The 24,092-nt window shown below is 46.2% G+C and overlaps 1 protein-coding gene across 2 annotated transcripts in view; it reads left to right on the top strand.

Annotated features, from left to right (window-relative positions):
• Positions 1-24,092, top strand: part of Gnal (G protein subunit alpha L) — a 103,250-nt gene that overhangs the window by 14,876 nt on the left and 64,282 nt on the right. Inside the window, exons 1-4 of one of the 2 annotated variants that reach the window (XM_057788412.1) lie at positions 11,908-12,327; positions 12,593-12,665; positions 13,617-13,671; positions 13,826-13,945. In XM_057788412.1, coding sequence (XP_057644395.1) covers positions 12,183-12,327; positions 12,593-12,665; positions 13,617-13,671; positions 13,826-13,945 — 393 coding nt within the window. In that variant the 5' untranslated portion in view covers positions 11,908-12,182. Of the gene's footprint in view, positions 1-11,907; positions 12,328-12,592; positions 12,666-13,616; positions 13,672-13,825; positions 13,946-24,092 lie in introns of those variants that run through there. The other variant, XM_057788411.1, reaches the window with a different exon arrangement.

Raw genomic sequence — 24,092 nt, 5'->3', positions numbered from 1 at the left:
CTTAAGACCCATTACCAAGTAAGGAGCCCTGGTTAAATGCAGTGACTCACAAACCAAAAACAAAGAAACAAGTGAGATGCGGACTCCCTGGGAGGAGGGGAATCGCTGAGAATGGGAGAGGGTAGTAAAGGATTGGGGGAAAATGCATTGTAAACATACATTAGATTGTCAAAGAATGATTTGGTTAATAATTAAGTGTTTAGAAGGAAATGGCAGGAGGCAGAGGAAAAAGAGGGCCTGCTGAAGGTGCCAGCTCTGCCTTATGCTCTGCCTCACCTTATAACAGGTAAACTCATGCTCATGTCAGTACTCACAAATGGATCATCGCTCAAAGCATCCACGAGGTGATGCTGTTGCACAGAGAAACGGTCCTCTGGCTTGCCTCTGGCTAGACAAAAACTCTACAGTCCACCAAGTGACAACCCCCCTCCCCCGCTAAATTCCACCTCTTAAAGCCTCTACCCCTTCCCCACATCCATGCCAAAGAGCATGAGCCTTTGTGGGGGAGACAGTCAGACAATGTCTGTAATCCTTGACTAGATGAGATCACAGAGTCCTGAGGCTACATAAGAGATTCCTGTCCTTATCGAGTAGACATGGAGAGGGGTAAAATGTCACAGTCTCCTCTCGACTAGTTCAGGGGGGAAATGTGTAATCATGAAAACAGACAGAGTGTGTCAATTGCTAACAGTCAAAGCGTACAGATGTCGAGTGTGAAGGAGACCCTCCACTCCTGCAGTATCCCCGGCAGCCTGACATTATTTCACATTTAAAATGCATATGTGAAAAAAAAAATAAATAAATAAAATGCATATGTGTTTCTTGCTGATGGGTCATCTGGGAGCTCCTATAGATGCTCCCTGTGTATGGCTTAATAATCTCTACAGACAAGAAAAACCACTTTCTTCCAAACAGTGATGATGTTTGCTTACTTTAAACTGGGTATATTTGTCTGGAGTCAGTTTCTAATAATCTTCAGGCATTTTTTTTTCATCTCCATCTCTCTTATCAACACCAAGGTCTTGCGAACAAAATGTTTATTCACCACTTTTCTTTTGAGTTGTGTTCTCCTCACCACCCCGCTGGGCCTTGGGCTCTCCACGGTGGGCTCAGCTGCCTACTTGACTTTGCATCTTTCCAGTCTACTGGTGCATCTTCCTTTTGAGACCACCAAGCCTGAAAATGTGCCAGGGCTATCAATACAGTTGTACAGGTCTGCCACTAACAGAAGCCCTGAAAAATTAGGAGTGGGGACCGCGAACCGGGTCCTTATCACAAGCTGTGCCATTAGCTCAGGAAGGTGCTGCTCAGTGGGGATCCCAGAGGAAATACCAAGCTGTCTAGTGGAGAGTTACTTATAAAGGCATGGAAGAGGCTCCGAAGACCATTGAGTGGCAGGGATGTGTCAGAGGGCAGCAGCAGCAGGGAACCCCTCCGTGCCACATTGATCAGGGATGGCTTTGAGAAAGTGCCCAGGAGCCCAGACAGGAAGTCAGGGGAGCTCCTCTCAGGAGACAGGGGCAGAGCTCTGGAGATGGGAAGGAGGTAGGGGCTCCAGGAGATCCTGCTAACAGCTAGGACAGAGAAACTGCCTGCCTCTATCAGCCTAAAAGTTCACGTCTCCCAACCGTGCAGCTGCAGGGTTTTTGCACATCTGGCTGCTCGGTGGTTCCAACCATACTACCAAGTCATTGCTGCAACCTGAGCACAGCTGCTTGAGATGCCCTTGTCCCTCCCTACACACGAGACCCTGTTCAAAAGGAAAGACACTCTCCTGGAACCACAAATCTGTGCTGTCACTCCAAAGAGGAACCTCTCTCCCACAGGAGCATGCCTGCAACTACAGGGAAATCTCAACTCCCTGCCTTTCTCTGCAGACAAGCGATACACACATAGGCACACCGACTTGCAGGGGCCTGCGCCAACCTAGACATGGACATGGCCTCATTCTGTTCTGTGATCCCCATCCACCCCTGTGTTGTGGTTTGGGTTTTGGTTTTATTCCTCCCTCTCCATATTTATACGCTGTTTCTTCCTGTCAATCAAGGGTCATACCCTCCTGCATTTGCTCATCCTATGACCTGCTTACCTTGGTTTAGAATTTTTTTTTTTTCTGGAATGAGAGAATGACATCCTCTTGGATGTCAACTTTTGTGGTTTATATTTCTTCTTTTGTTTTCATTTTTTATTTTTCTGGTGCTGGGGCCTGAGCCCCCAGCCCCATACAAGCGAGTCTTCTGTCTCTAAGCCACACCCCCACCCCTAGCTCCAGTTTAAATTCTTGGAAAGAAAAGCAAAGCGCGAACTGTAAAGCAGCAGTGAGTGAGCGCTACAAAGCACTGGTGGGCGTTGAGTTCTCTCCCGCTCACCCTTTGCCCATAGCCCTGCAAGTCTCAGGACACTGAGTACCCATCGCTGGCACCTGGGACAAAATAAGTTTATGTTCTGTTTAATTCATATTCCATCACAAGGGATAGGGTGGCTTTAAGCTCTGTACCTAAACCGAATTCTAAAAGAAACCAGTTGCTAAGGCAACTGGGCAGAGAGAGAATTAATTCAGCAGTCATTATATGCAGATTAATCTCGCTAATGAGTGGGAGGGGGAGTAGGCTTGTTCTGTGTTCGTTCTATAATAGGGGGAAAGAAAATGGTATGGTTTCCTGCAGTCTTGAGGACCCAGGCTCCAGGTCCTCCTGGGAGTGAGGTTCTCTCCCACTGCCCAGCCCCTCTTGTTACCTTCAGACAGAACTGTGGGCGACAATGCGCATCTTATGAGGATCAAATCAGGTGCAGGAAGTCAGCCCCCTTCTGCTGTCTTTTTAAACTTGAGGTGCACAGTGACTCACACAGGCTAGTGGGAGTTCCTCTAGGAAAACCAGGACTTTGTTTTCTACAATTCTAGAATTGGCCACACGTATCTCTATACATCCCCACTGGAATCCAAATAGAATCCACAGACCCTGATACCAGGGCTAGTCCACTTCACTAGACTAGTACAATATCTGAAGTCAGTGATAACATCTTATCCACATTTATAATCTCAAGGCCCAGCAATGCACCAAGTGCGTAGTATGTATTTTTACAGGCTTTCATGGGTCTTATGGGTGCAAAGCCGTGGTAAAACACTTTCCTAGCGTGGCATGACCTTAGATTTGATCCTCAGCACTGCAGAAATAAAACCTAATTTTTAAAACGTGCCTCGTAACAAATGAAAAACGAAGATGCTACATTTTAAAGGACCCACGGGGCTTACGGCTGCCCTTCGTTCTGCACACTACAGGCCTCTAGGGAGAAACTAAAATCGAAGCAAATGTGCCTAACGTCAAAACTGCAGGAGGTGGTGGCAAAGCCCTCAAAAGGCTGAGGCAGGAGGACCATGAGTTTGAGGTCAGTCGGTCTGTGCTATAGAGTAGGCCCTGTTGTCTTTTGTGGGGGGGGAATGGGAGAAACTTAAGAGAAAACCTCTCTGAAACTATAGAACTGTGTTCTCACTCCAGAAGAATCTCTCTCTTCCACTGATGGGCTGAATATTCTACTCACCCATCTTCGTTTTAATAAAATACGTACTGATGTGCCACCTTAACTTCTTGTAGTTGTCCCTTTCGGTGACACTAAACATGTTTTCATTGTTGTAAGCCATGTTTGGAACTCCATCAGTCTCCCAGACCGAAGTTCTGCCTTTGTTAGCACGCCTCCTCATCTCCCCCTCCTGCGCCTGGCCACCACCACGCCACGTTCTGTCTTTATTGCTGACTCTCTGCCAGAGATGCATGGGCTAATGCAGCATTTGCTCCTCTTCGATAGGTGGTTCTCTTTGCATGATGTCTTCGAGATCCATCTACCTTCGAGCAGGCGTCAGTTTCTCTCCAACCTAAAGCCGACCCCTCCCTCTTCCACTCTGCTCACACCACTCTCTCTCATTGAGCATCTGTCATAAATGTTCTCCTGTCGTGTCCCATTGCCTTTATGTCCCAGTTTGTATATCACTCAGCTGCACACAGGTCCTCAGGAAATCTCTGTTGAATGTGTGATAACTGACTTTGAATGAGTCTGCCCTAGTACAAAAAAAAAAAAAAAGAATACTTCCTCAAGATTATCAGTCACCTGTCTCAAAGAAGTTAATAGATAGGTATCTGTCCGATTGATACTAAATGATAATATTTACTAGTCTATTGAGATATGACTACCTACTACACACCGTGAGAAGCAGATCCATTCAAACCATTCTCACTACAACCCTATGGCCTTGGTCCCATTGTCCCTGGCCATTTGCACGGCAGTTAGAGCACAGAAGAGGGTTTTGAAGCCTACCATTCTTGCTGATAACCACTTCACCAGAGAGATTATACCTCAGGAGATGTTGCCATGCTGAGAGTGTCTATCTTCCCAAGGCTTTTCTGGTTCTTCCAGCCCCTGGACTTGTGTTCACTTCTGTCCAGCTTGTTCCCTACAACCCCGTGCTCTTCCCTTTACACGCTTACTTCTTTCGCAGCGGACAAACACGCCGTTTCTTGTTCCAGCAGATATTGTTCAATCTCCGCCTTTGCCTCTCTTCCTCCACAAAGGGTTCCCAATTCTGTGGGTCCTCCCACTTCCAATAGAGGTCCTTTGTCCCTGGGCATCCTTTGCTGCATTTGCACCATCACACTTGGCTTTCTGAATCCCTGAAGTACAAATGTTGCATGTCCCCTTTTCAAAGCCACTTTCCAGATTTCAGATGTTTTTGAGATGCTGGAATATTTGTATACTGTCCGGGTGTTATCTGTTGCCATGGCAAAACACCCTGACCCAAAGCAACTTGGGAAGGAAAAGGTTTATTTGACTTATACTTCCAGGTCACAATCCATCATGGAGAGAATGCAGGCAGGATATCAAGAAAGAACTTGAAGCAAAACTCAGGGAGCAATGCTGCTTGCTGGCTCCCTCACAGCCCCAGGCTGAGCCAGCTTTCTTTCTGCAGCCCAGGATCACCTGCCCAGAAAATGGTACTGCCCACTGTGGGCCCTACCATATGAGGTAAGGCAAGCCAAACAGCCCTTCACAAACATGTTCATGGGTCATCTTAATAAAGACAGTTACTCAGTTGAGACTCTTTTCTCGGGGGATTCTGGAAAGTGTCCAGTTGACAACTTAATGCTAACTAGGACACATACATATACATCATGAGATAATAATATCTTTGAGATAAGACTTGTCTTAATACAAAATTAACTTGTTATATATGCACCTTTCCTGCATAGCCTGAAGGTAACTTTCAATTGTATTTTTAGTGCACCTGTGTTTCAAGTTCAACCTGCCACTTGAGGTCAGGTGTGGAATTTTCCCCTGGGTTATCACTGTCAGCACCCAGAAAACCTTCTGGGTTTATAGCATTTTAGGCCTTGGATTTGTGGGTTTGAGGTGCTTCACCTATAGGTCATCTTAGGTCACCAACTGCTCAGAAGCATAAGAAAAACTGGTCATGTAGTTTCCTTTTCATTAGTTTTCATTTACTTATTCATTCATTCACAGAGTGAGACAAAATCTCACTCTGAAGCTCAGACTGGCCTAGAACTCAACGTATAATCCAGAATAGCCTGAAACTCATGACAATCCTCCTGCCTCAGCCTCCCAAGTGCATGAGTCACCATGCCTGACTTGTTCTTATACACGATGGCGCACAGGACCAAATAAACATGTTCAGTTAGACGAGCCTCTATTGTGCAGACATGAATTTGGATTCTATTAACCAGCTTTCCTCATGGTCTACTGTCATGTGATTTGCTAACATACAAGAACGGATGTACACAGAGAGACAAGCCTGAATCCAAACCAGAGTCAGTATGTAACTGCTAGGTTCTGTGCTGTAGCATCTCTCACAGTTTCTCAAGGGAACTGTGGCCAGCACAAGAACAATATCCAGCATTTAAAATGTAGAATACATGTTCTCTCTCACTCGCTCACTCTTTTCTGATTTAAGGAAGGGACTTTGTGGAATTGGACTCACTTTAGAAGGAAGTATGTTTGGGAACACAATTACTTGAACTAGAACCATCTCCAAATACTGAAGCTATTTTTTAATCATAAAATATTCCTTAAAATAAATACTTTCTTCATGTAGCTTAGATTCATTTGCAATGTTTTACAGTTTATTTCTTCTGGCCTTGTTAATTGGTGGAGAAAGAGTATACTTTAAGCTTGATAGAGTGGGTTTTCTAACTTCATGTTTCAATATTTTTATTAAACAACCTGCGTTTGGGTGTCTGCTGGAGTCCAAAAGTTTGCTAGACTTCTTAACATTTCAAAGCAAAATAAAGTCATTCGGGTGCTGATGGAGCTACATCATTGAGCCCTTTGTTTTATGTGTGGCTTGTAAAATAGATTCCAGTGTCACTGTAACACATGCAGCTTTTCTCGGACTACTCTTGTCCCTAGATGTGCCTCTGCCAGCCACCTCTGCCTCGGAGCTGGTATCTGTCAGCCCTCTGTCACAGCAACAGATTCTGGGCTCTCTGCTTGACCTTTCACTCAGCTGTGAGTATCTTAGGCCATCAATGTCTCGCTCCACTGACGGCAGCACACAACAACAACAACAAAAAAAATCCACATACACACACACATGCACCGTGACCAAAACGTGAAAGGGAAGGAGACTGGAGTCTCAATATCCCCTTTGAGGGTACCTTCAGTGACCAGAAGACACACTCTTTCTTTTCAATAGATCCAGGGGCTGGAACAGTCTTTACTAACACACAGGCTTTCAGGCAACACTTACTCAAACATGACAGAGCCTGGTTGAGTTTGGTGACTTTCACAGGATTTTGGACTGAAAGCATCGACGTGTCCATTCTGTTTGCAAATTCCCTTTTATCATGAATGGGATATTTTGTCGTATTATTTGAGTTTGCTTTTTAATGTATCTGATGGTCTCCCACCTCGTGCCATACATGATTGTTAAACTCTGTTCTGACAGGGACACAGTAATCCTGCGTTTTGGACACAAAGAGGAGTCGGTGACATTTCCCAGCTGATGTGCTGCTATTTTAGTGTTTAAGACTGTCAGTTCCTAGTTCTTTGTGGATGGCACCTCTCAGAGCTACTTCATACTGCTTCTGCTGTAGGAGTAAAGGAGGAGACACATCATTTCAATACATTTTAAAATATTTGCTCTCAGAGTATGTACAGAAAGGGAAACTTGAAGCTATTTCTCTGCTTTTCTGTTTTAAAAAAAATGTTAAAATGTACCATAATACTTTCCGTGTATATTATAATTAGGTCATACAGTGATCTAGGCTGCTGAAAATGAATGACAGCCTATTTCCACCAAGACACTAAGGGGTGGGATAAAACAACAGAGCTGTGTGATTTGTCAGGCAAGGACCCCTGCGTGTGACACCCTGTGACACCACATGGCCCAGCTTGTGCGCTGCTCTCTGGCTGCAGCTGTGCACTTCTGCAAACACGGTCCGGGAGGTCTGACTGCAGCTTTAGTCTTGAGCATCGTCAAAAGCAGCAACGCAACAGAGCGGCAAGCGAAAGGTTTCCATTCACAGGTGGGGCCTGACATCTCTCGCCAGGCATCGCGTGACTCGTTTTTCAGATTCGCTCTCGTTTCCTGAATCACGAATTTGGAACAGCCTGTCCTGAGTGTTTGTCATCTACGTGTCCATTACGGTTTTTTTTTTCAGGGAATTTCCTGATGCTGGGAGGGACAGTCCCTTCTCGCTATCCTGGACTTCGTTTCCAGCTCCCCAAGGAGAAGCTGCCATTCTCTTCGGCGTTTGCCACCTTTGGTCAAAGGGGCTGAAGCAAACAGACTTTCAAGTCATTATTTTAAATTTGCAAAACTAACAAATAAGAGGTTTAAGTCAGACTTTTGAAACACTCTACCTGTTTTTATCCTCGATAGTGAGGGAAACACCCTTTGTTAGCTTTGTCTTTGGACTTCAAATGCTATTCCTTATTGGCTCCGGGGCCTTGCTTTCTTACTCTTTTCCCTGAACCCATCTGCTGGCGCCCTCTGCTGGTAAGGCTCATGCAGCTGCCCTCAGACCCTGCCGGTAAAAGTGGCTTGCCTGGAGAGCCTGCTAGTGCAGTCTTGTTCCGGTTGCCTAGCAACAGATGCTCTCCTTGCCCTAGCTGCAAATCGGTTTTCTGGGTTACCCTACAGGTCTGCTCTGTGGCTCCCCATGAGCCAATGGGTCTTCCGGATTCTGACTCAAAGTTTGGAAACATGGATGAGGGTCAGTTTTCCAGGTTATAAGAGCAAAAGGCAGAATATTGGATTTAAAACTTTTGAAGTTTGGGGACCAAGGATGTAACTCAGCAATAGAGCACTTGTATGCCCAGGTCTCTAGGCTTGGTTCCAAAGGAAAGGAAGAAGGAAGGGAGGAAAGGAGGGAGGGGAGCCCTTGAGCTCCTGCCTATAACAGGCTGAGACTGGCTTTGTATTTCTCACATTTAAACTGAAATCACTGGACAAGCAGGCACTCTCACCGTTTAGACTATGGAGTCCGCAAGTTAGCACGGTGTGCTGATGCACCCATGAGAGGTTGTGCTGAGCCTGTGGAGCCAAGGGTGGTAGTAATCCCTATATTTTGCACTAAAATTTTTTTCGTAGAGACAGGACTTAGGCCAGTACCAGCCATCACTCAATGACCAGGAGCTACCTTTCCAATGTATGTGTTATCATTATGTTGATTATCTACTAACTTTCTGGGTACGGTGCGGTTCTTCATTACATCAGTGTATTTAATCCTTAAATTTTATAACCCTAATTTGTATATCTGACCAAATGACTTTTGCTTTATTTTTAGAGTAACTGCATATCATACTACCTTAAATATGTTTTGGGGTATCTAACCTAATTCCCCTTTTATAACTTTTTGTGACATGTGTTTTGTTCCCATCTCTTGTAATAATTTATAAATGTCTTGGCATTTTAAAATTGACAGATCTTTATAAATCTACTCACACTATTCTGTGCTTTTAATTTCACCCCCCCCGCCTGCCCCAATGGCTATGATATCTCCTGAATCGATACATGTGTTAGCACACTCACAAATGTGGCAATTGTGCTAGACAGCCATCTATAGACACAGAACTTTTAATGTAGTTCAAAATGGAATGTGGCGCTGTATGTTTATGTCTACCTACGTAGCCAAGTTGTTGCTTTTGACGTTTAGAAAAAGCATTCTTCTTTTCAATAAGATGCTACACTAGAGAAATATTTTATGAATTGAAAAGTTGGTCATGAAGCCCCTGCCACAACAGCCCAGGCTTTGACTCAGAATTGTCTCTGACTGTTGTGAATTCTTCTCGCATTCAACAAATATCCACAGTGAATCCCTGGCTCAGACACTGCAGCGGGTCCCGGTGCGGGAGGTGCCCAGCTTGGCCCTCATGGCACCCACAGTCAAATGCACTCACAGTGTGACGGGAAGCAAACCACTGTGTGCAGTGTGACAGATGAGACGGAGGAGAAGCATGGGCTCTGGGAGACAGGAAAGGGGGTCTCTAGGTGTGTGTGGTGGCTAATTTCGGTTGTCCACCTGCCTGGATCCGGAATGGACTCAAACAGCAAGCCATTGGCCACCCCGGTGAGGGGCTTCCTTAATCACGTTGTTTGAAGGGGAAGACCCAGCCCAAATGTGGGCTGCACCTGCAGGAGGCAGCTCAGATGAAAGGACTGGAAGGGGGAAGCTTTGCTTTTTACCTACTTGTCTCCGCTCTCACTGACAAGTTCACTTATCCCGTTCCTGCAGCTTTTCTTTGCTATTAGAACGAGCTTTGTCAGTCTCCTAAAATAAGCTGAAACCCAGCAGCTCTCCAGGAATCTCCAGGTCTCTCGCACAGCTGAGACCTCCAGGCTCATGGACTGAGCAGCTAACAGGTTCTCAGTCTCTCACTGTCAGACTGCCATTGTTAAACTATCCAGACCGTGTCGTGTAAGCTGACCTAATACATCGCTTTCGAATATATTCATTATGTCAGTTCTGTTCCTCTAGAGAACCCTTACTAATACAGCGTGTCTACAGGGGAGATGATGAGGCCAAGGAGGGTAACCAGGAGTTAGCCCCCCCACCAAGAGAAGAGCAACAAGGGTCCTGAACCTACCTGGTTAGTAAGGAGGGGTAAGGGAGAGTGAAGAAGGTGCTGGAGGGTCTAGAAGAACCAGGGAAGGGGTGTGCAGGCAGTACAGAATAGCAATGGAAGGGCAACATCGCTCAGGCTGCACTTGAATAAAGACAATGGGAACAGGCTTGTACTGCTGAAATTGTGCTTAGATGGGTGATCAAGGACCACAGTAGCAGCAGAGGGGTGTTAGAAGACAGGACATGTATTTAGGAAACATCCAGCACACACAGCAATGTTTTGTGCTTGCAAGAAAAAAGAAAAAAAAAAAAAACCTGCCTCAAGGTTTAGAAAATCCCTAGAAAGCAGAGGGAAAGGAGCAGGTTGGAGGTGTGGGCAGTTACAACAGGCAAGTGTGTCTGGAGAGAAAGGCTAAGAGCCACTAGGCAGAGGACGTGAGCAAAACTCAAAAGGTGTTGTGTGGCAGCTAAAGGCCCAGATTTAAGGAAAGGATCGGACTTCAGAGACCAGAAACGCCCTGATATTTTCAGTGTAGGAGCTCAGGCCACTGTCGGGGTACCAGGGGTTGAACTTTCAGGATGAAGGAGAGAGAGTGGAACTGGAGCCCTGGAAGATGGAAGACTGGCACAACCAAGGAGGGGAGACTGAAGGTCTTAGTTTGCAGTGGGCAGTGTGGGTGTGTGTTTGTGTGCTTTAGGAAAACAGGCCCCACCAGAAGAGAGAGAGACAGAGACACAGAGAGATTGGAGCTGTGGACAGAGCTCATGAAACCAGAAGAGAAACAGAGAGAAGGGAAGAAAGCAAGAAGGCATGGTCTGACTGTGAAATAAAGTAACACGGTTGGTGTCTGCTTTCTGGGACGCAGGCCAGGTCGTGCTGGTATCAGGGGGGAAATGTGGGGTCTAGAGACTTCGTGCTCGATACCTAATTGTCACTAAATTGGGGACCATCAACTTCTCATGGTCTCTAGGACTCCTTTTCACCTCCGTGTCTCAGTGCTGGAGTCCAATCCCTGCGCCGGGCACCTCATTTGCCCTCCTCATCCCATGCACTTGAACTGTGAACACAAAGTGTAGCGGTTAACAAAGCTAAGGGCTCTAATTTTTAGTCACAATAAAGGACCAGCAGGTGCCAGTCTCTTGTCCTCATCCATTCCTCTGCTCTAAGGTCAAATTCAAAGCCATGGTGTGTTCTAGAAAAGCCGACAGAACTGCAGAGGAAAACGGGGGCTGGAGGTAAAGATGGGCTGGAAAGGTGGTAGCGGGGGCGAGCTGGAATAGTCTAGAAGCCAAAGGGAGCAAAAGCGATGTGACTTGTTAGCAAGCTAGCGATCCTCCTCCCTGATAGAATATGCATGATCCCAAGTCCCTGCTCCGCTGGGAGCAAGGAGGCTTCGGAGGAGAGCGAGGAGTGCCCACCCAGATGCGCTGGGGCGCAGAGTGCTAGGAAGACACACGGGCCAGAGTGTAAGCGCCCCGTCCCTTCTTTGACTCACCAGGTTAGGGAAGCGCCCCTTAAAGCCCCCGAACCAACTCCTACCCCTGCCCCACCTCCGTCTCCTTCCAGGGGAGCAAGACCCTCGGGGATGAGCACGTCAGACTTGAAACAAGCCAACCTCGCAGGTGGCCACAGTCGCCCTATGGGGACCCTTTGGTGCGAGCTCTGACCCTTTTGTGCTGGTCTTAGCCACTACGCAGGCAAGACCTGGCTTTTCGATTACGCACACCCTCCCACCCGGCAACTTGGCACCTCCGTAGGGCGGTGCTGAGCCAGGCGGAGGCGGAGCCCAGGCACAGCGCCACCCAGCTGTCTCCAGCAGAGCCCGGCGTCCCGGGCTCCGCGAGCCGTTTCCCCAGCAGGTTCCTAAGACGACCTGCCTTTAAGGAGCGTTTCCCTGGGCGCGACTGCCTCCCGGCGCCTTTGGTTAGCCGGGAGCCTGCAGGGGGCAGGGGAGGGATAAGCCGGTGTGATCCCAGATCGCCGGGAGACTAGGCCATCTCTTTCAGCTTCGGGGAGTGGAGAAACCATCCGCGGGAGCGCACATCTCGGGTTCTCTCTGGCTCTCGTGCGTCTTCCTACTTGCCTGACGGGAGTGCGGGTCAGCAGGCATGGGGTGTTTGGGCAACAGCAGCAAGACCGCGGAAGATCAGGGTGTGGATGAAAAAGAACGTCGAGAGGCCAACAAAAAGATCGAGAAACAGTTGCAGAAAGAGCGCCTGGCTTACAAAGCGACTCACCGCCTGCTGCTTCTGGGTAAGGCCAGGGTGCATGGGTCGCTCTGACCCTGGCAGCTCCCAGCGTCCTGGAGTGCACAGTCCCGGGCTCACAGTCACTGGCACAGGCAAACCGGACTGCGCACCGCCAGGCGCCGGAACTTAGCTAGGGCGAACTACTGTAACCACATCTGCTTTGTACTCGAAAGACCCCACGTAAAGGAAGAACACGTTGGGTAGCGACAGGTATGGTCCTGGCCCGATAGGAGGACATGGGTGAGCACCTTCTTTCTGTTTGTCCGCAGGGGCTGGTGAGTCCGGGAAAAGCACTATCGTCAAACAGATGAGGATTCTGCACGTCAACGGCTTCAACCCCGAGTAAGAATGCCCAGCTTGGATTTGCTTTCGAAATTCTGTATCGAGCACATCTTTTCTCAGAAGTAGTACTTTCTCCACACAGTTTTGACTGGGGTGGTGAGGAAGTAGAAATCCAGCATCGAGTTCGTTCCATTTAGGCAAGCCCTTCTTTGGCGATGTCTAGTTTAAAAAGAAAACAGCTTGCCAAAATACTTAATTTTTTAGGATTCTTAGGGGAACTGGTCTCTAATACTGGCGTGGTGCTGAACCAATACATTGATCCTTTATCCCTTAGGATCTGGGGGAGAGGGGGCTCTCAAGACCCAAGCATATTGGAATCTGTTGCACAAAATGGTGTAGTAGTTGCAAAACACCTATGAATATCTTTCCAATTGCTTCATATCTCCTCTGGATGATTCATGGTACCTACTGCAACGTGTTAATAAAAGACTGAATGTATCGTGTTGGGTGGTTTAGGAAACAGTCACAAGGGAAAAAAATGACTATGCATTCAGTGCAAATACAGGGTTTTTTGGTTTTTGTCTTTTGCCAAACCTTTTTTTGGTCTTCAGTTGATTGAATCCATCAATATAGAACCACTTATATGAAGCCTAACTATATCGCGACAGACCCTTTCTCTATAGTACAGCCCACTTACATCTACTTCAGTCTATAACTATCAGTAAAGGAATAGGTTTGAGTATAACTAGTTGTATTTGTGTGCGAGATCCGCAATAATTGTGACTATATGACCTTAATGTGTGTTTGAAGCTGTAGGGTTTGAAGCAGATATTTTCCATTTGCTTGGAGCACAAATTGGAGCGGGGGCAGTGTTTTCATTTAGGAGGAAAAAGCTTAACAGACAACTTGAAGTTGATACTGACCTCTGGGAAACGCTGTCTACTGGAAGTTTTAAAATCTTAACGGGTTTCTATTGTGAATGAAATTAACAACAACCCTCTTTCAATGCAGGGAAAAGAAGCAGAAAATTCTGGACATCAGGAAAAATGTCAAAGATGCTATTGTGGTAAGGCCTCCCTTAACTTGTTCACCTGAGTGTTGAGTAGGCTGGACTCAGACTGTGTAAACTAAGTGTGTAAACCATGTATTTCTGATCATCTTTCATGGGACCCTTACATTTTATATCTCTCTGTTGATTCTCCCCCTTCATTCCATTTTAGACAATCGTTTCAGCAATGAGTACTATAATACCTCCGGTTCCACTGGCCAATCCTGAAAACCAGTTCCGGTCCGATTATATCAAGAGCATAGCCCCTATCACCGACTTTGAATATTCCCAGGTAAGAAAACATTTCCTCGGGCATTTTCCGTACTGAGAGGTGGACCCATTTCAAGTGAGGTTGCTTTACCAGAAAGCAGCGTGGAGTCTCTAAAATCTAGCCCTGTAGATGCTTCTTTTGTGCTTGTTAAAAACGGTAAAGACAATGGGATTGTTAGAAATGCCTTTATGGATATCTGGGTGGCTGACCATCAGGGACATGGTTTGTCTCTCAGAACATTGGCTGTGCCTTTCCTGGTATGTTTTTAAAGTCTTGTGGCATATAACAAAAACATAAATTACATGAGCCGAGAGAAAAGCTTATGGCGCATAACTACCTCTGTGGGAATAACAGAAGAAACAGAATTCAGTTGTTCTTAGGCTCCGTGTCCATCTGATCACAAGATAAGAAAGTACGTGTGTTGTAAGTAACGGGCCAGCATTCTGTGTGTTGTATCAAGCGAGATACAGTGTGGTTTACATTCTTCTCTTTGCCAGCTGTTACCCATCACTCCTGTACCAGCCTCACCTGTGCCGGACAGTGAGCGTGAGCAAGCGCAGCTGGTGCGAGTTGTTTCTTGTTGGATTGGCACTTCTTTAACATGGTGTTTGGGGGGTTGATGTGGCAGATTTGAATCAAACTGTATACTAAGCTTTCTGGGAGAGTCATGCTTGTCCCATTTATAGCCAAAGAGTGTGTGTACATGTTTATACACATATGCACATGCATATACCTGTCAGTATCATATTAAAGAGCTTTTGCTGCCTGGCAGGTAGTTTGCAGGCCTCTCCTCCAGGTGCAGCATCCACTGTGTAAACAGGCCTTGCCCTGCCCTGGCATAAAGGCCTGGTGCCCCTGCTGCTCCCTTCCCTGCCCCTATAATATACCATCCTGTGGATTCCGTATCACATTAATGGCTAACAGTTTTTTTTTTTTTTTTTTTTTATTTAGATAGGGTCTCTCTGCATTGCCCTGACTGTCCTGGAACTTTGTAGAACAGGCTGGCCTTGAACTCACTGAGATCCGCCTGTGCTGGGGTTAAAGGCGTGCGCCACCAGTGCCTGGCTAACAATGTCCTTCTAAAGAGCTGATATTTTCATCCTCTAGTATGTTTTTTGCTTCTGGTAAGCATAAGCATCCCAGTATAGCCAGAACTATCTGTAGTTTCTGAAAAGGAGTTCAGAGTAACAGAGTAACTCCATAAGTAAAAGACATTTGATATCTGGCACAAGGCACATTGGTTTCCAACTGTGTCTTTGCTTATGGGTGACTGGAAATGGGGTAAGGTGATGGTAAGGTGGGTGAAAAGTAGCCGGACGCTTCTGCCACACCAGGAAGCCTCCTGGTTCCAGCTGCAGGGCCTCTGCTATGCTCTCTGTGGCGTTTTCTGCGCTGGGATGGCACGTAAAATTAGTCTTGGTTCAAACGAAGAGTGGCCTTCCCATTCAGACTCAGATGTAGACTGTCCTGTCATGTTTTCCCAAAGTCCTTACATACGCCTCAGCATTTTCCTTTAAAATGCCATTGCTGGCGAATGCGCAGTTAAGACTGTCCGCTCAGCTCTGCATCTTTTCTCTCTGCCCCTGAGCTCTCACAGATGATTCTTTCCATCTGAAATTCGGAAAACCCAGAACTCTTCGTGTGCTGTCTCAGGCATTGGGAATGTGACTTTAGAGCTAAATTTTACATATTTTAATAAAGGCAAAACTTGAGGAACCATTTACTACATATACATATATTTTCATAAGATCATTATCATAAGCCACATTTAGTCATCCATTAGGTAAAAGAGGATTTGATTCCAGCAAATACAAATACATGCAGTAAGGAGGCAAACTCTTTCAGGAGCTGCTCTGTTGATTTTTTTTTCTGTCCTAGCGTTCTGTGGTTTTGCATGTCTGTGTTCATGTAAAATGACAGTGTTTCATTTATTTAAAAAAATCTAGACTTATATAAATAAGAACTTAATACTAATAGATAGCATTGTTTCTGAAGATGCTATTTCTTAATACGCGCTCGCTCTTCGTAGACTTTATTTGATAGTGCCTGGAAACATTTAAAATACTTACATTTTGGTATGCGAGAATTTGGAGGGTGCTAAGTGGGGTTGTGTTTTATGCGGGATGAGGGCCAGGCGTGAAGAATGGATTGTAGAAGGCAGGAGTTGCGGTTAGATGGCCATTTTGGAGCTGGCTGAAATTATCCAGACGCCGGATGGTGGGGTGATTTGGTGTGGCGCGCTGACCGTGGGGACAATGAAAGGGTCCTGGGTTGGAATATACTTTGGAAATAGAATCATTCATATGGTCTGATCTTTGCGTGTGGTTATTGAGCCTGGATTTCTGCACAGAAAATAGAGGTTGGTAAGAGAGAGGAACGAGGAGTGTTGTTTTCCTGGGACACTGGAGATGACCGTTAAGACACCCAGGTGTGGCACACAGGTCATGAGCTGCAGGCTTGGAGTGAGGATGGTGAAGGCTGGGTTCTCCTGCACAGCGATTGTGTGGTAGGGCGGGCCAATTAGGAAGACTCTGGCGAAACACTATGTAGATCGCCAGGCTCCTAGTAGCTAAGAGGTTGTCTAGGATACCATGGCAGGACAGTGTGATGTCAGGAAAATTAGAGCAGAGGTGAGGAGGCCTGAGAAGAACCATTCAAAACTGAAAGAGACCTCCACCACAGGGCAGTGTGGAGAAGGTGAATCTAAGGAGGCATTCAAGGAACGTGGCTTTTGTAGCCCAAAGGTCAGCAGTGACCTTGATAACAAGCAACTGGTATGCTGGGAAGAGGATGTTCACCAAAAAAAAAAAAAAAAAAAATGGAGGCAGCAGGAGCATCCTGGGTCTTCTTCCACGGGCTCTGCCAGGAGGAAAAGTCAAGAGGGAAAAATGAAGAAGAGTCAGAAAGGTCCAGAAGCATCCTATGGGCTGCTTCTGTGGCTTGCTATAGCTCTGCCTCTAAGAAAATCCAGGAAGCTAGGATCCAACAGGGCAGAAAAGGCTTAGAGAGGTTTTTAAAATGCTTTATCTTATTCTTTTGAGAGAGGCGAAGAGAATGAGATACAGGGAAGTGTTCACACCGTGGTACACATACAAAGGTCGGAGGGGGATTTTGTGGAGTCAGTTTCCAGAGAAGTTCCTTTGACAATCAAAGATCCATGATCACTTCTCAATGCATGTGACCTGTATTCTTTAGCAAAGAAAGAAAAAATGCCGGGCGGTGGTGGCGCACACCTTTAATCGCGGCATTCGGGAGGCAGAGGCCAGCAGATCTCTGTGAGTTCGAGACCAGCCTGGTCTACAAGAGCTAGTTCCAGGACAGGCTCCAAAGCTACAGTGAAACCCTGTCTTGAAAAAAACAAAAAAGGAAGGAAGGAAGAAGGAAAGAAGGAAAGAAGAGAGGGAGGAAGGGAGGGAGGGAGGGAGGGAGGGAGGGAGGGAGGGAGGGAGGGAGGGAGGGAGGGAGGGAGGGAAAGAGGGAAAGAGAGAGAGAGTGCAAGGAAAGGTCATTGACAGAGCCTAGTCTCTCACAGAGCATAGGGAGTGGGGATGGAAAACTCAGAGAGACTGTGGTTGAATATGAGGGAGGGCAAAGGACAGGCGTAGACCAAGGTAAGATGGTAGATTTGGGACAGGAAAAGGAAGGAAGGCTGCCTGGCAAAAGTCTTTAAAACAAACTGTTAAAGAAAAATGGCACATGTCCATAACAAAATATTATCTGGTTTGGGAATTTTCACCAACTGCTGTTATTCGTGGTTCTGATGAACAATAAATAAGAGAGAATGAAGCTACCATGCTCTTGAACCAGGTGATGCCGCTATTCCTTTCGCAAGCCAAGAGTGCAACAGAAGATATCATATCAGATGCCAGAAGCACAGTATGCTGAATTTCCCAGGCCCTGTTTTTGGGAGGTGTTGTGGGGGAAGGGAGCTTGTGATAAACCAGTCTAAAGCCTACTATGCAAGCCAGTAACAGTGAGCTAACCCATGGGAACCCAAACTACTCAGATCCCTAAGCCTCTTTATCACAGCCTCAAGGCTCCCAGTCACCACAGAGGGGATGTGGCTGTGTTCTAATTGTAACTCAGGTTGTGGGCCTCATCCCCACTCTGTGTTGTCAGCCCAGGGGTCCTAGTAGATACCCGTTCTCTGTCAACTCTTCCTTCAATTTATAGGCAACCAACAGACCCCAGAGCTGTCCCCCACTGCCTTAGGCAACATCCACAAGCAGTCTCTTTTGTCCCATGCCAAGAACCAGTATCCTCTAAACACAACACTCCTAGGGGAACTCACCCCTAAGTATCACCATGGAGACAAGCTAAGGAACTCTGACCTCTGACCTCTGTGCTATCTCTGAAGACCTATTTCATGCGGAGAGTGCTTCAGGTACTCTCTGGCTGATTGGCTTCATCTCTGTCTCTGTCATCAGCTGCCTGTGCCGAGACCTTAGGCCCCCAGGACTACTACGTTATTTTCACATTTTTATTTACCCTTTTTCTTAATTTCTTTCTTTGGGAAAGAGATTTGTTCTGTGTGAGGTAGAGTCTCATATAGCCCGGGCTGGTCTCAAACTCTATATATAGCTAGGGATGACTTTGAATATCTGATTTCCCACCTCCACCTGCTGAGTTTGTGGACTATAGGTGGTGCCAGAATGTTGATTATGGAATCCTGGGGGTCATACCCAGAAGCTCATGCACACTAAGCAAGCACCCCACCAACTGAGCTCGATTTTTACCAACCAACACCATCAGTCCTCCATGCTTGCTTCCGCTCACCTTCCTCCTGGTGTCTGACCTTGCAGCTTCACGAAGCTGCGTGGAACTAACCAGGCCTTGCTGGATCTGGCAGGCTTTCTGTTATTGCTGTTGCTTAATTTTATTTTTAATTAAAATATTTTAACTAAAATATTGTCCCATGAGGTGAAATGCCTTGTCCATGTTTTCACACAGGGTTTACAAGTCCTGGCTAACCCACCCTAGGATTTCCCATGTGTCCAGAGAAAGGTGAGGGTCTCCTGGACCACGACCTGGGTTCAACCCCAGGTGGAACCCCAAGTACTTTACATTTTGAGAAATAGGTTCTTCATCAGTTAAGTTTAGAATTTTTGTAATAAACTATTTTGGCTACCCTAGAGTATTGTCTCTGGTTTTCTGAAAAGTTCTAGAAAAGTTCCTCCTAAAAGGGACTGAGACTCTGGGGTAGAGACGAAAGAAGGGCTCTTGAGCGTAAGACCAATCTGGACGCTATCTCAAATAAAATAAAATAACAAGTTTTCTCTAAATTTGAACCTCTGATTTTTTTTTTCTTATTTCTGGGGTATGATGAAATGGCAAAACAAGCCGGGCAGTAGTGGCGCACGCCTTTAATCCCAGCGCTCGGGAGGCAGAGACAGGAGGATCTCTGTGAGTTCGAAGCCAGCCTGGTCTACAGAGAGTTCCAGGACAGGCACCAAAGCTACAGAGAAACCCTATCTCGAAAAAAGAAAAAGAAATGGCAAAGCACTGCTTGGGCCTAGGACAGCTATATTGATTCCGTAGAAAAGAATAGGAATCATACTGTAAAATAAGAACAATGGTGGGTGTTGAGGGTAAGACCTTAGGGGTATCTAACTGACAGCTCCAACGGAAGGAGCAAGAGCCCAGGTAAAGAATATGGCGACTGAAGAGAGCTCCTGGCACCCTGATAAGGTTTCTGTAGTCATCTGTAGAACATGTGCCATTTGACCAGTGTGGAAGAAGTCTGTTTGGCCAGCAAGTGGGGATTAGTGCTGAGGGCCATGGCTCCACCCTAAACACTAGATAGAAAGGTGAAAGCAGGGGTCACATGAGCTAAGCTTGCTTCTCTGCTGATGTTTTAGCAAAGTCTGGGGGAGCCGAGATGAACAGAGGCCGTGCTTTCCTGTCTCAGATATTGGGGTGTGACAAGCATGAGTGGTTCCCAGGTATTAGGAACACATGAAGGACACCTTCCTCCTGTGATGAGGAGGAATACCCACTGCCTGTAATCTCTGCACCAACATGGACAGAGAAGAGACCGCAGCGTGAGCCTGAGGGCATTAACCACAGCTGGGAAGAGGGCAGACACAGGCCGCTTGTGCCAGCTACAGGGCTGGGCTTCCTCCTTGGGCTGTGGGAGAGCTTCACAGTGATTCTCATCAGAAGGAAAGAAGGTTCTTTTTGGAGAAATGGTTCTGGAATTCAACGCACTTTCAGGTCTGCCAGGGACTGGTGTTCTGAGAGGTTGGCATGGGGAAAGGAGCATTTCTTCTACCCGAAAACTTCTCCTGGGTCTCATAGGATTTATGTCAAAGCCTAAGGAAGGCTGAACCATGTTCCCTTGGTAATTCAAAAGTAAGTTTCAGAAATGTCTGCTAGGTATTTCTGTGCATGTGTGTGTCCCCGTCTTTATCAAAATGTTCCCTTGCCAGTTTTAGCACAATGGTAACCTTGAATCACAGTAAATACTTAAGAGGGAGGATGGTTGCTGGGGTCTCTAGAATCATATAAGTCTTACGATGAGCTGGGAACATAGAGCTCAGCTCAGAAGTAAAGCCTTTGTTTAGCTTAAGTCAGGCCTTGGGTTTGAGCCCAAACACATTGGATAAAATAAATACTGTAAAGAAAATAAGACAGAATGGAGACCAGTCTGTTTCACACATGATAACACATGTTGTTGTCTGTAGCTCAGAGTAAAAGCCGCTGTTTACTGTGACTTAGATGGACTGGTGCCCTGAAACTATCATAGGAACATTTGTGTAAGAACAGTACAGCTGGGCATGGTGGTGCACACCTATAATCCCAGCACTCAGAAAGCAGAGGTAGGTATATCTCAGTGAATTTGAGGCTAGCCTGATCTACATAGTGATTTCCAAGCCAACCACAGCTATATAGTAAGACGTTGTCTCAAAAAGGAAAGAAAAGAAAGGAAAAAGTTAAAAACAGGATGTTTATGCATTTGCAGGAGCATCCTAGATTTTACTTACCCGTTACTAAGGGAATTAAGAACATTTTGGAAGCCAACTCCCATCTACTTCTCTTAAGTAACATGCCAGGATTTAAAAGAAAATAAAATAATAATTAAAAAAAAAAACCTAGGAGTTGAGCTATGTGACTTTTATCTAAAGAGTTTGTCCTTAGGGGAAAAAAAAAAAGAAATTTTAAGAGACAAATTAAGGCAATGATTTCTTTTATTTCCTTGGATAGAATACCATTGAAATCTCAAGTTCTACGAATAGACTTGAACAAAAAGACTTCCGTATCAAGCTCACCTCTGGTTAGCATGTCTTGGAAACTAGCTGCTGGGCTTAGCGGAGGGGAAAAAAAGCCCTGGGAGTAGGCAGGCACCTTGGCGCCATCTTAGTCCTTGTCGGCACTAGCTTTATGTAACTGAGAGGAAATATTTTGAACTCTTCTGCTGTCTCTTTGGGGAATGGCAGGAGGAACAATAAGTCGGCTGTTCTTATGCCGAATGAAGCTCTAACGGGTCAACACTTGTGGCCTGCCAGAGAAATGTGCACCAAGGCTTGATGAGGCAGAATAATGGGGGACGCTCCTAAGAGGATTCCTCAAGCACTGTGACTTTTGTAAAATTGTTTTTGATTTTGCACAGTGTCCTTGCTTGCTTCTCTAATGCCATGATAAAACCCTGACCAAAAGTGGCGTGGGGAGGAAGGGGTTTATTTGACCTCCAGGTTAGAGTTCGTCATCTAGGGAAGTCAAGGCAGGAAGCTGGGGGCAGGAAATGGAGCAGATAGCATGGAAGAACTCTGATTACTGGCTTATCCATGGCTTAACTCCCCCTGCTCTCTTACCAAACCCACGACCACCTTCCCGGGGTGGCACCGCACACAGTGGACTTGACCATCCCTCATTGTTGTTAATCAGGAAAATGGCTGACAGACAGGTCAGTGTGATGGCGGCAATTCCTCCGCTGAAGTTCCCTTTTCCTCAAATGGCTCTAGTCAGTGTCAAGTTGGCAAAACCTAACCAGCACACATAGGAATGTCATCCATGAAGGTGTGGGGTTCTTTTCATCACCTTTTAAAATAATTTTTCACTTTTATTATGCTAAGGCCTGTGGGCTAAACTAATGAAGCTTGCTGATTGATATTCTCTCTACGCCAAGTAGTTTCCTTTTTATATTTGTGGTTGCTTGTTTAAGACATATATGTGTATGAAATAAAATCTAAAATATATAAGAATTCTCTCATGCGGCCTCCCCCCAGATCCCCTCCCATATGCAGTATGTGACCTGTCAATCAACACAGTGGTCAATGCATCATGGTCGCAGAGTGTCTGAGGAACAAGCCTCTTAATGGGCATTTTTCCCCCTCATGCTGGCTCTAAACCAGGACTTGAGCACAGCACCCTAAAAAGTATTCTACCGCTGAGTCACACCCTCAACTCCTAACACATTTTTACCTCAAAGGAGAACCTCATAAAATGTAGATACAAATTGCAGTTAATTTTCTTAGTATAAAAATTGTCTAGCCTGAATTACCAAGTGAGTGTTTATCGATAAAATTTGACACTGAGGTGAATCGTGTAGAAACTTTCTGGAGGCTGAGACGAAATGCCAGAGTGCTCAGTTAGGAAAATACATAGTAATCTTACCAGCTCCACTTTCACCATTGCTGTCTCACATATACCAGTGGCAGCCTTCATCGCTCTGAGGGAAATCATACGTTAGACAATTCCAGGCAGGACACTTGAAGGGCATTTGATCATGAGGTTCCAGGCAGGTGGCTACCCATTGAGGACAGCACCTCAAAGTGGTGAGGTCATCTCTCGAGACTCATCCTTCTCACACAAGCGGCCCATGCAGGATGCACTTGCCCTATAGTCTACATTGCTGGCTGTAGAACAAGCCCTGTCTCCTGAGACTATGTCTGTTTCACAGCCTCATCTGACATCTCTGCCCCAAAACAAGTCCCTGCCCCTCCCATGTGCTCCCTTGTGCTCCCTTGCTTGCTTCTCTTACTCCTTCCTCTTTCCTTCTTCCTCCTCCTTCTTTTTTCTGTGGGGGAGGGGTGAAGGTTTCAAGACAGGGTTTCTCTGTGTAACAGCCCTGGCTGTCCTGGAACTCACTCTGTAACCAGGCTGGTCTTGAACTCACAGAGATTCACCTACCTCTGCCTCCCAAGTGCTGGGAGTAAAGGCCTGTGCCGCTGTGGCCTGGCCCTTCCTTCTTCTTAACCCCTGAGTCTTAACCCTCCTCCCCAACAGGTCTTGCCATCTCTTCTCCAAAGCCTGGCTCACCTGCCATTTATCATGAGAAACCAAGGCTTCCACCACTGCCTTTGCCGGCTACACAGCTGTCCTTATTCACTCACTGACTTAATGACTTTGACCGCTAACAAGTGCTCAGCTAATGCCAAATGATCAAAAGTCTAAGGAAACAGATTGTGTACCCCATTTTAAGTCTCTCCAATTAGCGAGGCTAGTCTTTCTTAGGAAACAGATTTGCTTGGTGTAGTATAAAGTATTTTGTTTGTATACTACCCCCTAATTGTTGCAGGTTAGTCTCAACCATGTTGAGTTTCTCCCTATACCTACTTTGAAACTTGAGGTAGCTGTCTTTGCTTGGGATGTGGCATTTGGCATAGGTTATGCTCAGTAACTATGCTAAAGCCAGTGTTCATCTTCTGCTCTGCTCTGAATTGTCCTTGGGACCAAGAGTCACCAAGAGAGCATAAGCATTCTGCAGATGCTTGACCTCTGCAAATGCTTGGCTCAGTGAAGAAGCAGGTTGTTAGGAACATACAACGTGTAATCTGAAACAATGAAGCATGAGGCTAGCGTGATTGGATAGCACCTTCTTCACAGAGACTCCAGATCTGTAGCCTGTCCGCGACTGTTCATGGGGACATGGCCTCAGAGCAAAGGCTTCATGACAGACGGCACCTGTGGAAAGCATTCCCAGCAGAGCAGAGAGGAAGTCTGGTCTGTGAAGAAAGGACCCCACTTCCGCTAGAGTCAGAGGCAGGCTAAAAAAACAAAACAAAACTGAGTCTCAGAGAGATGGGATGTGAACTGTCAAGCCCACCTGCATTTTAGGTTTGGGGGTTTTGTTTGTTTTGGTTTCATTTGGAGGGTTGTTTGTTTTGATTTGGGAGGTTGTTTGGTTGGTTGGTTTGGTTTGGTCTTTTGGGGTTTTTTGAGACAAGGT

Source organism: Chionomys nivalis, chromosome 14, assembly GCF_950005125.1.
Source record: "Chionomys nivalis chromosome 14, mChiNiv1.1, whole genome shotgun sequence".
Lineage (NCBI taxonomy): Eukaryota > Metazoa > Chordata > Mammalia > Rodentia > Cricetidae > Chionomys > Chionomys nivalis.
Note: the sequence above shows the minus strand (reverse complement) of the source record. Positions and strands in the feature narration are given on the sequence as shown.